The 16,654-nt window shown below is 42.8% G+C and overlaps 2 protein-coding genes across 5 annotated transcripts in view; one reads left to right on the forward strand and one right to left on the reverse strand.

Annotated features, from left to right (window-relative positions):
* Positions 1–209: 209 nt before the first annotated feature.
* Positions 210–11,643, forward strand: slc25a14 (solute carrier family 25 member 14). Of its 3 annotated transcripts, none has more exons than XM_066646438.1 (9): positions 210–428; positions 995–1,079; positions 1,698–1,836; positions 3,137–3,231; positions 6,028–6,113; positions 7,410–7,505; positions 7,738–7,862; positions 8,834–9,047; positions 9,189–11,643. In XM_066646438.1, exons 2-9 carry the CDS (start codon positions 1,016–1,018, stop codon positions 9,228–9,230), a joined length of 861 nt encoding a protein of 286 aa, XP_066502535.1. In that variant the 5' UTR covers positions 210–428; positions 995–1,015; the 3' UTR covers positions 9,231–11,643. The 3 variants fall into 3 exon arrangements, with proteins under 3 accessions (XP_066502535.1, XP_066502534.1, XP_066502533.1); XM_066646437.1 differs by having other exon boundaries at positions 211–428; positions 992–1,079; XM_066646436.1 differs by lacking the exon at positions 210–428 and having other exon boundaries at positions 869–1,079.
* A 1,268-nt stretch (positions 11,644–12,911) lies between these two features.
* The window catches only part of lhfpl2a (LHFPL tetraspan subfamily member 2a), a 36,852-nt gene continuing 33,109 nt past the window's right edge, over positions 12,912–16,654 (reverse strand). For both annotated transcript variants that reach the window (XM_066646417.1, XM_066646418.1), the window contains exon 4: positions 12,912–15,324. In XM_066646417.1, the coding sequence (XP_066502514.1) occupies positions 15,068–15,324 (257 nt within the window). In that variant the 3' untranslated portion in view covers positions 12,912–15,067. The remainder of the gene's footprint in view (positions 15,325–16,654) is intronic.

Below are 16,654 nucleotides of genomic sequence, written 5' to 3' on the forward strand. Positions count from 1 at the left end.
CCTGCCTTGTGTCCAGTGCCTCCAGGTAGATTCCGGCCACGCCACAACCCCTTAACTGGATGAAGCAGTTATAGACGTTTAATGACTATTTAACTTAACATTTCCTTTACAGTGTTCTATAAATAGCCTCAGGGAGTTTAATGGCAAGGACCAAACACTGAATATGAACATAAACACACCGTGCTGTGGTCTCTCTCAGGTAAGGGCACAGTGACTTTGAACAGAGGCCGTGGAGGGGGCTGAAGTCACGGGAAGGTGGGCGGGACTTCCGCGAGGTGGTTTCCTCTCTTCGGGCGAATCGAGGGAAAATGAAACAGAAGTGCTCCGCTTCTCAAGTTTACCGCTCATAAAGTACTCGAATTCAGCCCAGTCCGTCAGAATGGAGTCGAAGGTGAAGTAGCGGGGGCCTGCGGGGGGCAGAAAGTCAGGTAGGTGCGCTGCAGGAGTGTGGAGTTGCCTGTTATTTAAAGCCGAAGTGTTTTGGGTTGTTTTATGAGTCTGAGTGTAACAGTTGACCGTTTTGCTAAGTGGCTAAGCGCTCGGCTAATGTCACTAGTTGCACACACACGGCAGTATGGCTCCTGTTAGAATGTGCAAGATATTATCTGCTGTCAGAAACGTGAGAATCGCTTCTGTTGGTCAGATTTTTGCATTTTGGCTGCTTTTTTATAACGTCTCACGCTCGCCAATGTGACGGTTTATGAGGAGCTGTCACTCAAGGTGGCCGTTAACGAGAGTGGGCTGAGCGGTGCCGGTTTCAGCCAATCAGAAGCCGTCGGTGCTTGACGGACGGCGCCGCTGACCAATGACGTTGCCGGATTTTTGTCTCTGGTGTGTGTATGTTTTTTTTCCCCGGCGTTCATTAGGCTCCGCGGCTGACTACGCTGGGTGTAGTGTATTAATAACGGTCTGCGCGATGCTGGGTGATGTTCGATGGAAACGGCTTGTTTACAGCCATTTCGGCTTCTTTCTCTTTTTATTGGGTCTTCAGCAGGCGGAGGGAGCCGCGGCGGAGATGGCGAACCTCAACTGGAAACCGTTCGTCTACGGGGGGATGGCCTCGATCGTCGCCGAGTTCGGTGAGCCCTGCACCTGCCACATCTCTTCATCTGCCCGCTGGCCCTCATCTCAACGGAGGAGAAAGGCCATAGAGACCGCACACGAGGGGAATCGGCAGAAATCTGTGTATTTCTTGCTCAAATTACAGGAGAATTACCTGCAGTGCAGTGTAATATAATGCTGTGTAATGTAATGCATGCTGCACGGCCCTGGACTGTAATCTGTGGGTGGAGGTAGAAGTGGCCGGTATGAATATATCATTATTGTGATACGTTTTGCTATCATAATAAAACAAAAATCATAGATATATGAGTACATAGTGAAATCTAGAACCCAAAAATCTTGATATTAATTTTAAATTATGCCTCTAATACTGCACTGTATCTGTATTTCCAAACGATTAGGCCTATGATGCAGATTGCGATGTGGTTATATATTATATCACAAGACCCTTAGATAATTCTGTAATGTCTGCATCAAACAGTGTGGCATGTAGAAGACACATCACCCGAAACAAGAATCGAAATCTTGAATTGCATTATTTCTGTTTAATTTGAACAGGTCCACAACAAACAAAAGCAATAGCTATTCATGTGCATCTTCTCACTGCATGAAATGCCTCTCTTTGAATGCTGCAGGTACCTTCCCCATTGATCTGACGAAGACGCGGTTGCAAGTCCAAGGCCAATCCCAGTGCATGGAGGTCCGCTACAGGGGCATGTTCCATGCCTTGCTCAGGATTGGACGAGAGGAGGGAATCCGAGCCTTGTACTCTGGGTAATGATGTGGTTTGGTGTACCTCCGGCACATGTCGTTTGTATCGTGAAATTGGGAAAGCGTCCACCATCTTTTGAATGGTGCCGTTGGTTTTGGTGCCGGTGGACCGTCTGTTCTTATCGAGCAATGCTATTTTATGACTCTTATATCATAGAGGTGGCCCTAGCTAAGAGCTAAAAATAGGTGATATTAAAACCACATGTTGTAGATAGATATGTCGACATGTTGCTGAGTCTAGCGCTGTACACGTCACTAATGTTAACAGTTTGGCTGGTGTCTGTGTGTATGGTCTCAGCCTCAAACACTGCTTCATAGATAAAGATCATCTGATATCTCTTGCACAGAGTGGGGACAATGTGTGATGTAACTTGTGTGTGATTAGACTATCATGTGTACACACAATTCCTTACAACAGTCTGTCTAATCAGTCCAGATTTCTTAATTATGTGCTGCAACATCAGTCTTGTGATCAGTTCAAGAGAAACAAAAAGCTGTTTATACGTGGGTTTTTCACGGGTGTTGTGTGGTTCACCAGTTACTGCTTATGTTTGGAATTTGTGACGGAAGCAACAGTGTTGATGGTGGATAAATATTTCCCAGGAGACCTTAATGATGTGCGTATGTGGCCTGCTACAGATGTAGGACACAAAGGAGATCCCGGCTGTCATACGGCAATGGGTTAGACATCTTTTTGATTGTGTTGGGGACGCATTGGGATGTTGTAGCAGCCCCAGGACCCCTGGAGGTGTGTGACAGCAACACCCCCCTGTGGGTTAACCACAATTCCAGTTCTCTTAGGAAGGGATTACCAAAAAGTAGAGTAAAATACCCTGTTAAAGGGACACTGTGTCACTTTTGTATCTTAATTACAGCTTGGAAATCATTGAGAATCTTCATTGAACTGTAATAGGGAGAACAGAGTCTGTTGTTGCTACTCCAGGTTCAGCGCTGTAGCAACTGCGCTATGTAACTCTATGAAGACCAATTACTTTCAGAAATGAAAACTGTTGAGTTTTTACTTCCATATATTTCTTTGTTTGCCGTTTTTCATTAGGGTTTTTACTTAATGAAAGTTTGGGGAATACCTTCATTATGTTTCTATTTTGTAGGACATAAGCTCAGCAAATGCAGCCTTCTATGCCGTTTAATCGAGCGTGATTTTTAATTGATCCCTCTAGCCAATGAAATCTGCAGTAATACCTTTTTAAAACAAATGGCACTGCTTCCTGTTACACTTTCCTTGCTGCCTGAGAGCCATGTCGGTAGCACTAATTCGATGTTATTGATTTTCTCTTTTAAGGATCTCACCTGCGCTACTAAGACAAGCTTCATACGGGACAATTAAGATCGGCACGTACAATACACTGAAGAAATTATTTGTGAGCCGTCCAGAAGGTGAGTGTGATTATATACCGCTGTCTACTCACTCTGTCACTTGCCATTCATTATTTCGTTGAAGCCGAGCAGTACAAGAATTTTTATCCTTGCTACTGGTAGCCATAAACATGCCCTTAGCAATTTTTAAAAAGATATCGCACCTTTTTATCTGCTCACTTTTAATTATTCTGTTGTTACCGTGTATCTAGAGGTAGATGGATCCATCGCTTCAAACACAGCCAAAGCCACTGAACTGTGTTGAACTGTGAGTTTTAGAGCAGGGCGAATATTACAACATTCAGGTCAGTGGTACCTCAGGAGCAGAATTGAGAAACACTGAATTAGATCTAAAAGAAATTACATTACTTCTGGACAGTGTCTGCCATTTCTCTTACTGTTCAGTGCACTTCAGACGGCACAGACTTCTCAACACAGTGTATGAAGGATCGTTTTTCAAACACAATGATTTCCAGAAATTCAGAGGTTTAGTTTCTCAAATTTGCTTAAAGTAAAATAAAGGCCATTTCACACCGAGTCCGATTTTTACGGACAAAAAAAACCCACTCTGAAACCCGTTCTGTTTTCTGCGTTTTACCGATACGTTAAAATCTGGCTGACCAATCAGAGCACCGTTGTCAAGGTTACAGCTCAAACTAATGAGCAGGAAGATGGCGGCTGAACAGCTTGTCTTGTTTGGAGTGGAACACAAAAGCTTAAAGAACAACAACAGGCTGACTGTTAAACTGCGGCGGTTAAAGAAAATAGAATTTTACTGAGAGAAGGAACATGCAGATGCAGAGCCTCCAACTCCCCCTGTAGGTTTGGAGTTGTTTAACAATCTAGCCGAGTACTGTATGACCGACCTATTTCCTTTGGTCGTTTATAGTATTTTAAAAAATGTACTTGGTGTTTTCTTATTTCTTATTGCCATTCCTTTTAAGAAACACCTGTTATATTACTATTTTATTACCAAAACATCACATGACTCTACAGTGGTCTTATTGGGTTTATGGCAGGGTAGTTGTAGCTTTGCTGCCTGGTGGATGTGTTTGTTGAGTGTGGTTAGAGCTGGACAATACGGTCAATATTTATATCACAATACATTTCTTAATTTTGGTCGCTATGATATAATTCGATATGAACGATGGAAACAGCCATGACATCGCCATCAAACAACAACCTACTGGCTTTGTCAATATTAATATTTATAAACTACATTGTAAATTGAGTGCTGACCTGACGAGAGCGCCCTCTAATGACCGTCAGTCAGTGACAGATGCTGTAAATGATGGATATCGAAATATTGAAATGTGTTTAAAAATCAGTTATTGAAACATTATAAATTGCGATATATTTTGATATTGAATTATTGTCCAGCCCTAAGTGGGGCTTCTAATAATTCACTTTTTAATCTGGTCTAAACGGTGGACTCTGAATTGGTGGAGGTTTATTGGACACATTGGAATTGAAATGGCAGGAGTTCAAGAAAAACCTGATGTTGTTTTTGCATGTCCCTAGCTTTAGATATGAACAAAACACCAGTGAACAACTCTCAAGAGCGTTAGAAGTGTATCTGTTGTGAACGTGTTTTGTTTTTGCTTTCACCGGCGTGTAGTTTACTGAGCTGCACTTGTCAGAGTTTTCCAGCACCTCTGCCAGCTCCATCACTGCCTAGCTCTCTCAAAACCTTTTTGGGGTTATTGTTCTGTCTCCAAAACACGGTGCATCCACCGTCACTAATGCACTGACCAAACAGGAGACGGTGAAGCCAAAGAGGCAGAGTGCTGTTTGACATTAACTGGCACTGGCGCCAGCATATTTCTACCCACATCACCTCTTTCTCCAGTAAACAACATCAGCGTTACTTGAACCCCTGCTGTAATCTGTCAGAAACGGCCGATCTTCACATTAAAGCCAATGGTGCCTTTGTGTGCGGCCTGGTATTTTTAAAAGTTATTTATAAATCCTTTCTGAATTTCTCACTGCATGCTTTGCCAAGGATGTTGCCACTGTGTGTCGAATGCTTATTTTGATACAGGCTTTGGTTTGCCTGCTGGTGTGGGGATTCCAATGCCGAAATGAACGGCGCGTGGTGGTCCACACTAACTGTTGGTCACATTGAACAAGGAATTACTGTAACTATTGTTCTAAACTCGATCCATACTTGTTTATTTATTTTTTGTTCCTCTCCTTTACCTCCTGTTATCAAGCCTGTCAACTGTTGGTAGGCGTAAATTGGTGACTAACACTGATTGTGTCTTTACATTTGACTGCTTTTAGGTTTATCTAAAATCTAATCTGATTAGTTTTATATATATTAGCTTTGTGCTAATACTATTGTGTACATATTGTTACCATTTAGCTCTGTGATAAGAAAAATCACAAGGCCTGGTTGATTTATAAAATATAATATTGCCCCATGCCCATGTTTAGTTTTCTATCAAAATTGTTCCTAAAGCATGGTTATGTTTTACTTGTAAATGATGGTTGATATCTTCCAGGCCTTTAGATTATCTAATCTCGAGGATCCTCTGTTAACACAAGATCCAGACCTCTCACAAAGCCCCCTTCCTTCTTTTTGGAGTCAAATGTCTTTTTTATTATCATGTACCAGATAATAATCTCATTTCAGCTGGTTACTGCATGTCCACCTCTACACTTTGTTTCTAGTCATTTTGCTGGATCACTATTAGAGACTCTGTTTGTGGTACCTTCTTTTTTTTTTTGTAGCGTGTACTCTCTGTACCTTTTCTGTTTTCTGGACGACAAACTCAGAACCTTAACAGTGTCTTCTTTTATCTTTGCCCCTTGCAGATGAGACCATGGTTATCAATGTGTTCTGTGGTGTGGTGTCCGGAGTGTTGTCCTCTTCTTTAGCTAACCCCACAGATGTGCTTAAGGTAACTTTCTAAAGTCGTTAATGATTTCTGTTCATTGATGTTGATACTTCTGACACCAGGGTTTGGAGCTGTTCATTTTTTTTTGCAGTATGTTTTGCAGTATGGTAGTTTTTGGAGTTAGAAACTAAACTCAAACATTTATAAAAAATGAAAAATAATAAATAAAAATAAAAGTTAAATCTGAGGCAGCACGGTGGTGCAGCAGGTAGTGTCAATGTCACACAGCTCCAGGGAGGAGTGAGTTTGACTGTGAGGAGTGTCATGTGTTCTCCCTGTGTCTGTGTGGGTTTCCTCCGGGTGCTCCGGTTTCCTCCCTCGGTCCAAAAACACATGTTGGTAGGTGGATTGGCGACTCGAAAGTGTCCATAGGTGTGAGTGAATGTGTGTGGCGCCCTGTGAAGGACTGGCGCCCCCTCCAGGGTGTATTCCCGCCTTGCGCCCTATGATTCCAGGTAGGCTGTGGACCCACCGCAAACTGGATATGCGCTTACAGATAATGAATGAATGAATGAAGACAGTAGTCTAAGTAAATAAAATTATTTAACTGGAAAAGTAAAATACACACACAATCAGCCAACGGTTCTGTATAATCGACCAGGTAGGACATTGTAGCCATATCATGATTTTCCACATCTCTGTAGACTAGTGTCTGTTTTTTATATATCACTGAACTTATGTTTATTAGTGTGTGTGTGTGTGTGTAATGAGGGGTACGTCAAGGCAACCATCCTATAATATCCCTCTCTAAGCAGTTGTGGACAAACTGTCCCTGCAGGCATAGTCTGATCACATCCTTAATAGGTATTATCACTCACCTGAGGCACTGCTGAACTTCTGGGGGTTTTTTCTGCTTGCTACATTTCACATTAAAGCATCACAGTCACTGAAGTGTTTTTGATCCCGATTTCTAAACCCACTTACCGATGTATTTCTCAAAGATGTCAATTTAGTTCCTAATGAAACAGCAGCCAGTTGATCAGACTTTTGTGACGGTGAAGCCCCTACCCCACAGTAACAAATACTTATTCACTGACTTCCTCGTCATTCTTATCCATAATCGTGGTCATATTTATTTATACACACCTCAAAGCATGATAGAATGTACATAGCTTAGATTTATCTTTGTCTATAAGCACCTGCACTCGTCATATTCCTCCACTCATTGTCACCTTAGGTTTTCTGAGCAGGTGAGCTGTGAACGTAGAGACATTCTGCAGTTCCTCACTTCCTCAAAACACATCTGCTCTAAAACAGTCGGTTTTATTAAAGCTTTTATTGTCTTGTGTTGTCGTACAGATTCGAATGCAGGCTCAGGGCAGTCTGCTGCAGGGCAGTATGATGGCCAACTTCATCAACATCTACCAGACCGAGGGCACCAGAGGGTTGTGGAGGGTACGTTTCCTGCAACAACTAAAACAGCATTGATTACATGGACATATACTGTATGGTTATTACACTAATCCTATCACAGTAGACTGTTGTATGTGGAATTTTGATTTTAACGTACACGGTACATACCAAACTCTGAAATACAACAACTCTCATTTAAGTGGGACTGTCTGATCCCAAACAAAACTGTGTATTTATAGGTGTGTACTTATAACAACGTGTTTGTGTGTTGCAGGGCGTCATTCCCACAGCACAGAGAGCTGCCATCGTGGTTGGCGTAGAGCTCCCTGTGTATGACATCACCAAGAAACACTTGATTCGTTCCGGCCTGATGGGAGACACTGTTTTAACTCATTTCATGTGAGTAGAGCTGATCTGGCGTGTTTCTGAATCCATTTGTACTCAGTGTGGTGTATTAGTCTAGAAGACTAAAGGGTTCTAGGGCTGTGCCGTATTATATCACGCAGACACAGGGAGAACACACCACACTCATCACAGACAGTCACCCGGAGGAAACCCACGCAGACACAGAGAGAACACACCACACTCCTCACAGACAGTCACCCGGAGGAAACCCACGCAGACACAGGGAGAACACACCAGACTCCTCACAGACAGTCACCCGGAGGAAACCCACGCAGACACAGGGAGAACACACCACACTCCTCACAGACAGTCACCTGGCGCGGGATTAAATACATATTTAAATTAATATAAATATAACACTTATTTTTTTGCCGTAGTGTGTTCTTTAATTTTAAGAAAGTATTTTTCAGTGTTTTAATGATAATCACCAAAAATATCGTTATCGCCAAAGTACCTTGAAATATTGTGATATCGTTTTAGGGCCGTATCGCCCGCCTCTAGTGGTTTCCCAGACAGGGATTATACCTAGTCCTGGACTATATCGCCTTTTCAATGGAAAATCCCAACACAAATGGCTGTGTAGTCCAAGGCTAGTCTTAATCCCTTTCTCTACCTATAGAGTGCACTGCACACATCATGAGATTGTTTACTGAACACTCAGTAAAAGTTTATAAATGTTAGAACACAGACCCGTGCACTTTATATCAGTATACACAAGGCATTCAGTCACACACCTAATGCGTTATTTTGGGGAACGAGCTGTAGTTTCATGACTAAGATACCGCTCTACAGAGGGAGGAGGGAGACATTTTAAGATGCAGCTGCTCTCTTCCATTCTGTTTTGCATTACGTTAAACAAACAAGGGGCCTTCAGAGAACAGGGACCTAAAAGACCTTCCTTTTCCAGCTGCTCATTTTGGGAACACAGCTGTGGTGTAATTGACTGTGTGTGTGTCTGTGTACAGTTCCAGTTTTGCCTGTGGCCTGGCGGGGGCGCTCGCCTCCAATCCTGTAGACGTGGTGAGGACTCGGATGATGAACCAGAGGGTGCTGTCTGGCAACTTCCTGTACAAAGGAACCCTAGATGGGCTCATGCAGACCTGGAGAAACGAAGGCTTCTTCGCCCTCTACAAGGGATTCTGGCCCAACTGGCTGCGTCTGGGACCCTGGAATATTATTGTATCCTTCATTGTAGACTTCACCTTGGTTTATGGGTTGCTTTTTTTCTGTCCACTAGAGGTCAGCGTGGAAGAGTTTATTGGTATGTTTTGTATTATTCTGAGACAAACCTGAAGGTTATTCCCTTAACCAAAGCCGTAGTTCTTCATCACCTTTGAGCAGCTGAAGAAGCTTCCATTATAGCTGAGCCATTGACACTCCATGGGCTTAAAGAGTTTGTGTGGAGGGGCAAGGGGACACACCATACCTCTCCTGCCTTTGTCCTTCCTCGAGCATTCACAGTCCCTCCTCCGTCTCTCACTTTACATGCACGCTTATTTAACTCGTCTCAGTTTCGCTTTTGGCTATGTGTTTTGCTTCTTTTTCTTCATTTACACCTTTTCTTGAATCCATTTTGCACCCAGAGCCTTTGTTTTTCTCTCCTGGCAGCTAAATAGTAGGTCAATGCTTGGAGCACAATCCTTGTGGGGTTATTTTTGGAATTGCGTCTTCGGTAAGAAGCCACATCCTGAATCATCTAAAGAGGAACAGCTGGAAAACAGGAGACCTGTTTGGAGTTAGAGTGGTGTGGTACTAGTGAATGGTGCAATGAAACCAAACGCCAAGAGGTGGCTTCCAATTAGTACACTGCTGGTGTAAAGTGAGTTCACGGCGAATACACTCCAAGGCTGGGTTTCCCAAAAGTATCTTAGAGCCAAGAAGATCCTTAAGAGATCATCACACTGATCTCTATCTCTCTCTAAAGGTGAGCTTAACACTTAAGATTCTTTTGAGAGACTGGGTTCAAATTAGCAGTGTATCTTTCTTGGAATACCTCACCGAAGCACCTTCTCGCGGCCTGTAGGGTCTAAATCTTCTTTGGAAGATTATGTAGAAGCATTCTTGTAGGCGAGATTATCCTGACGCTGATGTTTCAGGTGATGTTTAGGTTCTCATTTCTTTTCAGCACACTCTGTCGTTTCTAAAACATTGCTCGGCCTACGCCGTGTGTGTGTAGGGGTGTTTGTATAAAGGTGAGCCCACATGGATGTAAACGAGTGGAACGTTTTGTAGGTTCGGTTAACTGTACATAATTCTGTTGTACATTAGAACGTTTTAGAAAGTCTTTTTTTTTTTTTTTTTTTTTTATTATTATTAAATACAACTCCATGGAAGATGTATGTAGCTTTGGAGCCTGGCCTCATTGCCAAAGTGTACTGTACAGAACTGCACTGTTGTTAATGAGTTTTCTAAGTGATACATTGTTCGTACGAATGTACTGTTACATGCTAGACTTTCTCTCTGGTCAGAATTATTTCATGGTCGAGCTTTTTCACTTAATTCGAAGCCTGTGTTTGCTTTCTGTTTACGTCTCTCCATGTCACTGTTACCAAAAACGAAAGGAGCGACGCTCACTCAATGTTATAGCAGCAATAGGGCTTTTGATTCTAGAGCTGAACGGTTTGACAGCACCCTGAAAATCATCCTTTCCCTTTTGGTCTTTGGAGTTTATTACAGAAACAATACATTTCTTCCGTATCGTTGAATTTATCGCGATTTGAAAACAGTTTGGCGTCTTCGTTCAGGTCAAAGTCTGAAGACGTTTTATTGGCTGTTAAACCTCGTCCTTTCAAGAGTAACAGCGCATTGTTTCTGTTACTTTCGTCTAATCTGTGAAGAGCCAACTCTGCTGCTGTCTGTTTGTTTTGTTCAAAGTCAGGCCTTGAAAGTTTAACTGATCTTTAATACCTTTTTAGGTTTTAGGTTTTTCTCTTTCTAAGCATGATGCATGCTGTTGTTTTCACTCAGTTCAGCTGTTGTAAAATGCCTACATCTGTGTGCCACCCAAAGTCCAAGAAGCAGATCTATACACGCTCATGTGCCAATTCACGTTTGTGCTGTTTTCTCTCATAGATTTGTAACACAGTTGTTTTATAAGCTTTTCCCGTTCTTTCGCGTCCTCTCGGTGGTGTTCTGAATTTGGAGTTTCAAAGACCGTATTTTACTGCTTTTTTGTTTCTCTTGTTTTAAACCAAAGGACTTGTTTGTTTTTATTTTCTTTAAATTAAGGAAATGTGATGACGTACTGGTGACTGATTTGGGGTGAGACCGTGGGGATTTGGATTGTGTAAGTCATCTCTCCATGGTCTGATTTTTCCCTTTGTTTTAAGCCTTTGAGAAGACACTTTAATTAATGAGGTCTTAAAGAATACAATGACTCATGGCCTTGACGTGAAATGTTTTAAATAATTCTTTAGCGGATCAAATTATTCTTCATACAGAGGACTAGAACTCATAGGAGGTGTTGAATGAAAACGGCTCTGAAGAATCGTGGAGCAAAGAGAATATCCATCACGTAATGACTATAGTCTGCTTATACTATAGTCTTTGGCTTTCTTTTGTTGGTGTACGCACTTTCCATACGCTGTGACGCCTGTCATAACCATCTGCTGGATCACTGCTCTGCTCTATCATCTTATTGCCACGGTCACTGATAGTCCTCAGCTATGACGGTGAAAACAAGGTCATGATGTAGATCATGTTGCTTTGTGATGAATGGTATGAACCTTGGCTGTATTCCGTGGCTGGTTTTGCTTTGTATGACGTAAATGTGCACCTGTCAATAAAAAAAAAAAAAATCTAATGATGGTTGTATTGTTTCATACATTGTTCACAAACAGTTGGAGGCTTTAAAATATTAAAATACTGCTACACAGTCTCTTATGGTCCTAAGGTTGTGGGTTCAAACCCCACCTCAGGGGTTATGATCTTTCTCTTCATGGGTTTCCTCCAGATGCTCTGGTTTCTTTCCACAATCCAAGAAAAAAAAATGCTGGTGGGTTGATAGCTTTGAGTCTGTGTTGGGCCGGCACCTCCCGTCCCGGGCGTGTTCCTACCTTGTGGACCCGTGGACCCACTGCAACCCTGAACAGGTAGAAGTGGCTACAGAATGAAATTAAACAATTATATCATGACCGTCCTAAAAATAAACTTAAAAAATCTGAAATAAAAGAAGGAAATCACCTTAACGTTAGCTGCTGTGTTCAAATGATGTACTAAAAGACTGCAAATCCATGTTTTTCTTTGGGCAATGAAAATGATCAAATTTCTGCTACACATAAAAATGACTGAAAATCTACAAAATATAAAAAAATGTCAAGGCTTTCACAAACTACAATGAATATCTCTGATATCAAGACTGATACCCAGTTACAGCAAAGCGCTGACTGCAGCAGAACAGGAGAACATTCTGATATAAAGGCATAGGTCATGATTGTAATCAGAAAAACACTTTTTTTTATATAAAATTTAGAGGATGTTTCCTCATCATTTGCTGCTCTCCTTTATGCGCTTGAAACTAAACTGGTCAAATGTGTGAAGCCCTGTCAATTAATTAAAAACAAAGTGTCTCAGTCCAATACGCTAGGCTTTCTCTCTGTTCAACAGCATTTTGGAGGGTTTCAGACAACAAAGAGAGCTCAATGTTGAAAAGCATAAACTGAGATGAGGATATTGCTCTTTAACTGCTCCATAGGTGGGTAATATTTACATATTTGTGCCAACCGCATTAAATAAACACTTACTGACAGTGCTACAAAACTAAACAACTCCAGATACAAATGAGTTTCTGTGGTAATTCAAACTGAATAAATGTGTACAGAAAATATACCGTTCCACTTTAAGATGCAGAGCTTCTGAACGGAAACAAACCAGAGAAGAGCGTTTCTCTGCAATTATAGACATTTCCTTTAAGACCTTTCACACTTCAATCTACCCAAAATGTCCACCTCTCTCTCTCTCTCTCTCTCTCTTCTCTCACGTAAGCGGATGGAGAAATGGTGAAGGTATGAATCAGGCACTTGTATGAAAGCAATCACAGTTTGGTTTATTTGTAAGAGAAATGGTGACATGGTTTGGGATAATGAACTACAGCACAAACACACACTCAGAAACACACCCCCCCACTGATATGAAAGCTGGAAGAACTCTTAAGGTTGTTGCTATTACCCAGAATGCTCAGTGGAAATGTTTCCCTCCTCTTTATCAACTCTGTTTTCCTGGGGATGAGGGGGAGTGTGTCTGGCAGGAGGGAGTTGTGGAGTGATTTGAATCCAGTATGAATTTGCAGCATGCAGAGGGTTTCTGTCTTTGGTAATAACTGCAGTATATTCAATCCAGGATGAACTTGCAGCATGTGTAGCGTTTACAGTCTGAACATAACCGATACTTAATCCAGTCTGAATCTGCAGTGTAGCGTTTACAGTCTGAACATAACCGATACTTAATCCAGTCTGAATCTGCAGTGCAGCGCTTACAGTCTGAACATAACCGATTCTTAATCCAGTCTGAATCTGCAGTGTAGCGCTTACAGTCTGAACATAACCGATACTTAATCCAGTCTGAATCTGCAGTGCAGCGCTTACAGTCTGAACATAACCGATTCTTAATCCAGTCTGAATCTGCAGTGTGTAGCGTTTACAGTCTGAACATAACCGATTCTTAATCCAGTCTGAATCTGCAGTGTAGCGCTTACAGTCTGAACATAACCGATACTTAATCCAGTCTGAATCTGCAGTGTAGCGCTTACAGTCTGAACATAACCGATACTTAATCCAGTCTGAATCTGCAGTGTAGCGTTTACAGTCTGAACATAACCGATACTTAATCCAGTCTGAATCTGCAGTGTGTAGCGTTTACAGTCTGAACATAACCGATACTTAATCCAGTCTGAATCTGCAGTGTAGCGTTTACAGTCTGAACATAACCGATACTTAATCCAGTCTGAATCTGCAGTGTGTAGCGTTTACAGTCTGAACATAACCGATACTTAATCCAGTCTGAATCTGCAGTGTAGCGTTTACAGTCTGAACATAACCGATACTTAATCCAGTCTGAATCTGCAGTGTAGCGCTTACAGTCTGAACATAGCCGATACTATCCAGTCTGAATCTGCAGTGTAGCGTTTACAGTCTGAACATAGCCGATACTATCCAGTCTGAATCTGCAGTGTGTAGCGTTTACAGTCTGAACATAACCGATACTTAATCCAGTCTGAATCTGCAGTGTAGCGTTTACAGTCTGAACATAACCGATACTTAATCCAGTCTGAATCTGCAGTGTGTAGCGTTTACAGTCTGAACATAACCGATACTTAATCCAGTCTGAATCTGCAGTGTAGCGTTTACAGTCTGAACATAACCGATTCTTAATCCAGTCTGAATCTGCAGTGTAGCGTTTACAGTCTGAACATAGCCGATACTATCCAGTCTGAATCTGCAGTGTAGCGCTTACAGTCTGAACATAACCGATACTTAATCCAGTCTGTATCTGCAGTGTAGCGTTTACAGTCTGAACATAACCGATACTTAATCCAGTCTGAATCTGCAGTGTGTACCACCCGACACCCTTTTGTATATTACAGAGCCTCAGCTGATAAAACCCATGCAGCTCCAGCTGCGATTCAGTCGCGTCCGGATGAACTATTAGTTGCTGGTTGGACACCGCTGAAAAATTCCACTGAGACGTAGGTCATTCTCTCCGAGAGCGGACAGAGTTGAAGGAGCTAGTTTCTCTGAGATAGTGGTTCCATAGTTTCAGCACCATTTTGTAAGATAAGAAGCTTCAGTTCTCAAACTCAAACTGAGATATTCCTCTTCATCACCATGAAGATCGACAACTACATCATCATCATCATCATTATTATGTACAGTATATACACTCATATTTACAATGCATTGTAGTGTTTGTAGAACAACTGGCACTTGATAGGAAACACTTAAAAAGCAAAACAACTAAACAACAATGGAATAGTAAAGAAGACGACAAACAAGAAGCTTTGGCACCATGGACTACTCCCACAAAAATGTTTAAAGTAAGTTCTAGTGGTAAATCAGCCTCTGATAAAGGAGACATTAGACAGGTGTTTTTGGGGGGTTCCTGGGAAAAACTCCTTGACTCCTGGACTCGTTCATGGCTCCTGAAGAGACCATGCTGGAGACACAACAGATCTTGCTGATCCTCTCTCTCTCTCTCTCTCTCTCTCACAGCAGGCAGATGAGGCTCTTCCCTTCCTCGATCTCCTCCTGGACTTTGTCGCTGGACGTGGCGATCTCGGCCTGTGCGGAGAACACGGCGCAGATGAAAGTGAGAACGGTTCCGCCCAGTGCTGTGTAGAAAGCCCACCCCATGGAGCACAAGCCGAGTTTATACGGAGACGCATCCGGGCCGCAGTACAGCTGGACTTTATCAGAACCCCAACCTGCAGGGTACAGCATCAGCCCCAGGATCAGAAACAGACCTGCACAGGGAGAGAGAGCAATCAGCACAGTACACATCAGACTTGACAGTGTGTCTATGACGGACAGAGTCAATGAGTGAATGCCCAGGTCTCATTTTCTAGATGTTTTTTCCTCATAACTCTATTTATCAGTGCAATAAAAACACTGATGGTGTATCCTTGGGCGGCACGGTGGCGCAGCAGGTAAGTGTCGCAGTCACACAGCTCCAGGGACCTGGAGGTTGTGGGTTCGATTCCCGCTCCGGGTGACTGTCTGTGAGGAGTTGGTGTGTTCTCCCTGTGTCTGCGTGGGTTTCCTCCGGGTGACTGTCTGTGAGGAGTTGGTGTGTTCTCCCTGTGTCTGCGTGGGTTTCCTCCGGGTGACTGTCTGTGAGGAGTTGGTGTGTTCTCCCTGTGTCTGCGTGGGTTTCCTCCGGGTGACTGTCTGTGAGGAGTGTGGTGTGTTCTCCCTGTGTCTGCGTGGGTTTCCTCCAGGTGACTGTCTGTGAGGAGTGTGGTGTGTTCTCCCTGTGTCTGCGTGGGTTTCCTCCGGGTGACTGTCTGTGAGGAGTGTGGTGTGTTCTCCCTGTGTCTGCGTGGGTTTCCTCCGGGTGCTCCGGTTTCCTCCCACAGTCCAAAAACACAAGTTGTTAGCTGGATTGGCGACTCAAAATTGTCTGTAGGTGTGAGTGTGTGAGTGAATGTGTGTGTGTCTGTGTTGCCCTGTGAAGGACTGGCGCCCCCTCCAGGGTGTGTTCCTGCCTTGCGCCCAGTGTTTCCAGGTAGGCTCTGGACCCACCGCGACCCTGAACTGGATAAGGGTTACAGATAATGAATAAATGAATGAATGATGTATCCTTTTACTCTCTCTCTCTCTCTCTCTCTCTTACACACACACACACACAGACAGACAGCTGTGCCGTAGTGAATCACTGCTTGGGTGAATCAGACTGAGATTTATTTAGACACGCCTGACTTTCAGAGCCAAACTCTAGCCATGACTCACCGCAGCCCTGTGCAGCCAATCAGAAGCCTGCGGGCAGATCAGGGGTCAAAGGTCAGCAGTGTGGGCACTAAGGGAAATCTCAAGAGAAATGTTGCTGTTTGTTTCAGATAAAGAGGATGAGCAAAGGATCTTAATTCATCAGTTACTCTTACTTTAAACTCATCGGTCTGTGTTTACAGAGAAGCGTCAGAGCCTTTCTTTCCGTCAGATATTACTCTGGTTTTTTGAAAAGGAAAAAAAAAAAAACCACAGTCTGAGGTCAACATAAGGATGTGCAGAATTTTCCAGAAACTGTAAAACTGTAAAAGAGCTGAGAAAGACATTGGATTGCGTAAGAAGCGACGT

The sequence above is a fragment of the Hoplias malabaricus genome, chromosome 15, assembly GCF_029633855.1.
Source record: "Hoplias malabaricus isolate fHopMal1 chromosome 15, fHopMal1.hap1, whole genome shotgun sequence".
Lineage (NCBI taxonomy): Eukaryota > Metazoa > Chordata > Actinopteri > Characiformes > Erythrinidae > Hoplias > Hoplias malabaricus.

Bases quoted from the DNA above. Each gene is read 5' to 3' on its own strand.
- slc25a14 (XM_066646436.1), top strand. From the start codon at position 917: ATGCTGGGTGATGTTCGATGGAAACGGCTTGTTTACAGCCATTTCGGC. The intron at 1,080-1,697 runs GTGAGCCCTGCA...TGAATGCTGCAG, and splicing joins CTCGATCGTCGCCGAGTTCG to GTACCTTCCCCATTGATCTG. The intron at 3,232-6,027 runs GTGAGTGTGATT...TGCCCCTTGCAG, and splicing joins ATTTGTGAGCCGTCCAGAAG to ATGAGACCATGGTTATCAAT.